General features: G+C 39.8%; 2 protein-coding genes across 5 annotated transcripts; one reads left to right on the plus strand and one right to left on the minus strand.

Annotated features, from left to right (window-relative positions):
* Positions 1 to 528: 528 nt before the first annotated feature.
* LOC104424327 (probable aminotransferase ACS12) lies at positions 529 to 4,417 on the plus strand. Of its 4 annotated transcripts, none has more exons than XR_005547761.1 (5): positions 529 to 980; positions 1,156 to 1,296; positions 1,542 to 1,702; positions 1,821 to 2,979; positions 3,187 to 4,417. XR_005547761.1 is itself a non-coding variant. In XM_010036702.3 (4 exons), exons 1-4 carry the CDS (start codon positions 714 to 716, stop codon positions 2,674 to 2,676), a joined length of 1,425 nt encoding a protein of 474 aa, XP_010035004.2. In that variant the 5' UTR covers positions 529 to 713; the 3' UTR covers positions 2,677 to 4,417. The 4 variants fall into 4 exon arrangements, 1 of the variants encoding a protein (XP_010035004.2); XR_005547762.1 differs by having other exon boundaries at positions 3,244 to 4,417; XR_005547763.1 differs by having other exon boundaries at positions 3,378 to 4,417.
* On the minus strand, positions 2,826 to 4,028 carry LOC104424326. Its single transcript, XM_010036701.3, has 2 exons — positions 3,178 to 4,028; positions 2,826 to 2,958 (listed from the first exon to the last, which is right to left on the minus strand). Exons 1-2 carry the CDS (start codon positions 4,021 to 4,023, stop codon positions 2,854 to 2,856), a joined length of 951 nt encoding a protein of 316 aa, XP_010035003.1. The 5' UTR covers positions 4,024 to 4,028; the 3' UTR covers positions 2,826 to 2,853.
* Positions 4,418 to 6,520: the final 2,103 nt, after the last annotated feature.

Consider the following 6,520-nt stretch of genomic DNA (forward strand, 5'->3'; position numbering starts at 1 on the left):
AAGAAGAAAAAAATGAAAAAGAAAAAAAGGAAAAAAGGAAAAATAAGAAAAAAATAGAAAAATAAAAGAAATAAAAAAATTATCTCAAATGTCTAATATAAGCATCCTTTTCACCCTAGCCCAGCCCGAGCACCGGCTTCAAACCAAACCTCATCTCTCAGCTCAACTCGAAACTCAAATTCATCCTTTATTTCAGCCTCAGCCTCAACTTCAAACCTAATTTTATTGGCTTATTTGGCCTTACCCTCAACTTTATTTACTAATTCAACATTGACGACCTTGAGAAACGGTAGGCCCGCTGCTTTGCAAGACTTGAGCATTGCTTGTAAATTTGCACAACCCCACTGAAGTATAATTGAGAATTCCACACCACGACGTTTGGACATTATAGCCCCATTTCAGTTTAAAGGTCCCGAGTCAAGTACAATTCACTAATTTGGATTCCCCCTTCCCCCCTTTCTAAGAGGAGTATAGTTTAAGATTGTCCGTGGCTTTTTTTTTTTTTTTCGTTTTTATTAAAGTGGCAATAGAATCGACCGGACATGAAGAAAGAGCCGGCAACTCGGATCTCAGCTTGGCATGCTGACGAAGGAAGGGATAAAAAACGCAAAGCCACCCGATTCGAACCCTCCGATCCACCCTTCTTCTTCTTCTTCTTCTTCTTCTTATACTGAAATCATCCCGAGCGATCAATCACCAAACGCTCTTCGATCATGAGACTGGTAGTCCCATTGCGAGGTATCGTCGGAGGCCGAGGAGGCTTGATCCTCGGCACTTTCGTCCCCTGCGCTCTCTTCTGCTACCTCCATATCAGGCGCCTCCGCTTCCTCGCCACCCGGCGGGTCTCCGAAAGAGCCGAGCCGATTGCGAAGGCGGAAGAATCGCCATACTACGTGGGACTGGGTCGAGTTTCGCAGGATCCTTTCGACGAAGTCGCTAACCCGAACGGGATCATCCAGCTGGGATTGTCCGAGAACAGGGTACTGTCCCCTGCATCATGTAGCTAGATGCGGTCGTGTTGTGATTCATTCGCAATTGATCGGCACGTGACGGTTTGCCGATGCGCTCTGTTTGCATTTTCTTTCGATCCTGATTTTTTCTTGGGGAGTAATCGTGAGAGTGCATGATCAATGTTATTCTACTTGCTTGGTGTAGTTGTGCTTGGATTTGATCGAGGAATGGCTGTCTGAGAATCTGACTGGCGCAATGATTGGACATGGAGGCGACAAGCGTCATTTGGGCATTGGTGGGATCACGGGGTACCAGCCTCATGATGGAGTGACGGAATTGAAAGAGGTATTCGTCTCTCCTAACGGAGGTACAATTGTTTTTTAGCCAATAGACATGGTCTATGACGGCAGGGAAAAGCATCCACCCATCTAATATTGGTAGTTATTACCAAATGACCATTGTCTTCATCAGTAATTGGTTTGGAAAAAGGAACAAGGCTGCCACATAAACTTCTTGCTTTAATTGGATGGATAACACTTGATGAACGTGGTGGTCATGGTTGCGATTCCTTTCTTCTGTGGAGAATGCAGGCGATGGCGGGCTTCATGTCGCAGGTTATGGGAGGAGAAATCTCATTTGATCCATCACGAATTGTACTCACAGCTGGTGCAACTCCTGCTATAGAGATTTTGTGCTATTGCTTGGCTGATCCCGGAGATGCATTTCTTGTTCCCACACCCTATTATCCTGGGTATTTCTAGCTCTCACAGATAGCTTCCCTTTGTGTATGTGTGTGTGTGTTTTTTTATAATGTGTTACTGTTGACACATGTTTTTATTGCGCAAATATATGCTGCATCCAATCTGCAGTTTCGACAGGGATATGACCTGGCGAACTGGAGTTGAGCTGATTCCGGTTCATTGTCACAGCGCTGACAATTTTATTCTAAGCATTGCTGCTCTTCAACAAGCTTTCAATCAAGCCAGAAAAAGGGGGCAGAGAGTTCAGGGAATCCTCATCTCTAACCCATCAAACCCTGTGGGCAATTTACTGCCGCAGAAAACGCTCCATGATATTTTGGACTTTGCCCGAAACAAGAATATCCACATAATCTCTGACGAGATATTTGCAGGTTCCATTCATGGGAATGAGGAATTTTTTAGCTTGGCCAAGATTTTGGATGCAGAAAATTTTGACAAGAGCAGGGCTCATATTTTGTACGGTCTGTCAAAGGATCTATCCCTAGCAGGCTTTAGAGTTGGGGTTATATATTCATATAATGATGATGTTTTGGCTGCTGCCAAAAAATTAACCAGATTTTCTTCTGTCTCTGCACCCACTCAGAGGTTACTGATTTCTTTGCTTTCGGACACGAGCTTTATTGGGAGATATCTAGAAACAAATAGAAAGAGGATAAGGAAGATGTATGATATATTTGTGAGTGGCCTCAAAGAAATAGGAGTCAAGTACGTGGACAGCAGTGGTGGTTTGTATTGTTGGGTGGATATGAGCGGACTTATGCACTCTCACAGTGTGAAGGAGGAGCTTGAGTTGTGGGACAAGCTTCTGAATGTTGCAAAGGTCAACGCAACACCCGGTTCGGCATGCCACTCCATAGAACCAGGCTGGTTTCGTTGTTGTTTTACTACATTATCTGAAGGCAACATTCGTATTGCAATAGAAAGGATACGTAAAGTTGCTGAAATGCATAAATCTTCAAGATGATGAATCATGTATCAGTTGTACATATTGTTTCTCATAAATACGTTGTGATCATTGCAAAGTTCAAAGGGAGTTAAGGAGACATGCACTGCTCTTTAGAGATTGGACGAGATCTAGTTTAGCTTTTGGGATAGCTTTCCAAATAGAAATAGATTTAGTTTAGCTTTCGTCTTTATGACCTCAAACCAGCTTCAATCTTAACTGACGCCTGCAACTCAAACCTTTGAGCATGTTGCTGCCTGATCCAAAGATGCCGCATCCAAAAGCACTCTGTCTTGAAAATTCCTGCAATAGCATGACAGAAAGGTAATTCTCATTAATTTTCTTGGAAAAATCTTGAGAAACATATTCAGTGTCAGTCCTGCTAGTGTCAACAAGGAAGCCTCGTCAGTTTTAATTCCCTTAATGCGCTTCTTAGAGAATTTTTGTGTTGTGCAATAGTTGAACGACATCTACATCCAGTTTTGTGCAATAATGAAAGTACTTAGATGCTTTTCGAGTTACCATTGACAGGTTTTGTTTTCTCATGTTGACAGCTTTCCTCCTGCAACTCATCCTCCGGCTCATCAGCATTAGCTCCCCTAGAGTCCTCGGTCGTCTTACCATGAGGCTGCTATTACTTTCTCTATCCTCAGTTGTACCATTTAGCTCTGTTACACTAGAAAGCTGTCTCTCAGAGGACTCAACTTTTTCTACGAAACCAGAGTTCGGTGGAAGTATTGGAAAGAGGCATTCCAAGAAGGAAGCACCCACAAGGCTTGAAGTTCCAGACGCAGAACTGCTTGTGCTACTCTTAGAGTCTGAAGCTGGTGATGAAGGACAGGATTGAATCTCTGGACCAGCATCGCCCCTCGAGTAGATCATTTGCACCGGAATGGCTGTGGAGATCGTCGTAGACGACAAAAAGAGATTCACCAGGACAGAGGGTGGGGAACTAAATGAATTATCATTCGTTTCAAAGAGAAATGGTTCACCATCCAACTCAGATGTTTCATCATTTGAGTCACCATCACCATCATTGTCGCTAAAATCTCTGTAAGAACCATCAGCTTCTAGGCAATGGGAGGGGGGTAGAGGCAATGGTGGGCCAACGAGGTTTGTGTTTGTGGTCGGTGTCTTGGGTTCTGTCGGTGGCTGTGAGATAGAGGTGAGTGGTTTTCCTGGTTTTTCCTCCCATGTGAAGGGGATTGAAGCAACTAGCTTGGCTGGTGGTGGAACTGGCCTAGACGAGGAAGCGTTGTCCTTCCAGTCCTTTTTGGGCATTCCAGGCCTCTCTTCCCAAAGAAACGGTATTGAAGGTGGTTGCCTGACACGCTTCTTTTTGGGATCTTCCACCTCTTTTTCAGCCATTTTGGGTGGAGAAGAAATGGCAGATGGATCGTGTACAATTGCATCTGCAGTTACGTAGTGGTTATATATGTGCACGGGAGTTCTCTGTCCTGCCTGAACCGTTGCAAGGTACTAGGAGGCTACTGAGTGGAGAGGGGTTGACCGACTTTATGTTCTACCTGCACCATTTCCTACTATAAGAGATTAGGATTACCTGCTCTCTGACCTCTGTGTGTGTATGATTCTCTAAAATTTTAAATGACAAATGGACAAACTGGTGAGGATTTGCAAATTGACGCTGATCCCATGCAAGAAAGTTCTAGGAAGAGTCGCTGTGCTTTCCTAATACGTCCATCACCTTGCTTTGATCGTTTCTTGATTTTTGGTTCAGAATCAGACAATGCTTTCGTCAAAATTGTTTTGCTGCAGCAAAGCTCATCAGCTACCGTAATTTACTATTCATCTTATTCTTCGGCTTGGTACGTGGGCCGGCACGCACAGCACATAAAGGTGCAGGGCGGGCCCGTGGCCGTCGCTAATAATCATCGTGTAAAAAGTTGTTTTTACTGTAATTACTCGAAACTAGACTCGATCTATGCTAGCCATTTCCGTCGAATTGAGGCAATGATGCCCATTAATGATGAAAATTTCCAAGTAAAATGACATAATTGTGCACGTGCTAAATTTTTAGTTTGACAATCAAGAGTGGTGTTTAATGATGGCTTGCAATTTTTAGTGCCAAATGGCAAAAATACTCCGTGAATTTACTTAGGATCAATATTTCATAACTTGAATTTTAGGTTATTTTAGGTTGAGAGACCAGAGGATAAATTTCTCCCTTGAAATATTAGTGAAGACGGTGATGGATATTGGCCTAATGTGAAAAGTTATTAATTAGGTTTGAACGTTATTAAACAAAGGCCGTGATTATTGGAGCTCCCGTTCCACGTAAATAAAACGGAAGAGTTAACCGCAGGGGGATTTTAAATCAAATTTGGTAAACACCCCCCGGCCTGATCATAGCTCTGCTGTACTAGCCTCTCGACAATTACCAGTCCAATATCTTAAAAATGATGGCAGCTGGTTACAAATTTGTAATAGAGGTAAAAATTAGTTGACCTCTTTGAAAATTGCTAATAAAATGGAAACCTTGCCTGCATTCGTTGTTTGGAACATACGTCTATTTCAAAAGGTAAAAGTAAATCTTTGCTAATTTTGTTTAATTGCTCGATATTTTGATACTAGCTTTACTCTTTGAAAAATTACTAAGTAGGTGGAAGATTGCCTGAGCACTGCCCAAGCACCAATCAATTTCCCATGTGGTTACAAACTTTCATATCGGAAGGTAAACATTGAATGACATGTGATTATATGATATTAACTTTCCAAACTTGAAAGAACTTTTCACTTCTAATAAGCAAGTATATGCTTATCTCTCCAATTCTACCTTGAATTGGCCATCCTCGCCATGGCAGGAGTAAGAGGTTCCCTTAATGTGGAATAGAAATTGAGCTTAGTCCATAATTTTTTAGACAAAAAGTATGTCTTCATTTGCCCTGCATGGTTAATGGTGAGTTTAACTATGAATAGTTGATAAGAAAATTGTCTAAAAAGTCATAAATTTATTACATTTATATCAATTCAATTATAAATATTTTAAATATACAAATTGAATTTTAAACCTTTTAAAAATTTGCCAATATAGTATATTGCCAATTTTGATTGGAAATTCCTAACATTGATACTAGCTGTTTTACATAGCATGACTAATGCTATGAATTTTTTTATTAATTTAAAAATAATTTGTTGATTTTTTATTTTTTATTTTCTTTCTTTTTTTCCTCTTTCATCCTTTCTTTGGTTGCCTAGCCTCGATGATTGTCAGCAACCTCCTCGGGCGAGGGATGCTTAAGCTAGGGCTAATGAGAGTTGGTCTCGCTTGAGGCCTAGCCATGGTCAACATAGGGAAGAAGGGAAGGAAAAAAAAAGATAAAAGGAAAAGAAGGAAAATAGAAGACATGAAAAAATAATAAAAAAAAAAAAAAAAAATTCAAAAGAATATTGTAATATTATTAAAAATTGTTAATATCAATGTTGTCCATATCATGTAAGATGGTTAATGTTTATATTGGCGATTTTTGGTCAAAATTGATTGGATGTACTCAATTAGCAAAATATTAAAAAATAATTTTTTATGAAAAAAGAAACACAATGAAGTAATTAAAAAATATATTTGTAAATCTTTTAATAATGTAAAAAATGTTTGGTCAATAATGAACATTGAAAAATATCACCTTATATTTGATTAATCACTTCCTCTTAATAGTTGAAGGCCTCATTTTCTTCTATATTTTTTTTACATAAATTGATCTTTCAAGTATGTCCTGACAATTTTTTTTTTTTTTATCATTTAGCATTTATGTTATCGATGCCTTTTCCCTTTTTTGTTTAATTATTATCATTATTTTTCTTGAAATATCTTATCCAATTATATTAAAGTGATTAATTTTTTTAGAAA

The sequence above is a fragment of the Eucalyptus grandis genome, chromosome 11, assembly GCF_016545825.1.
Source record: "Eucalyptus grandis isolate ANBG69807.140 chromosome 11, ASM1654582v1, whole genome shotgun sequence".
NCBI classification, from domain to species: Eukaryota; Viridiplantae; Streptophyta; class Magnoliopsida; order Myrtales; family Myrtaceae; genus Eucalyptus; species Eucalyptus grandis.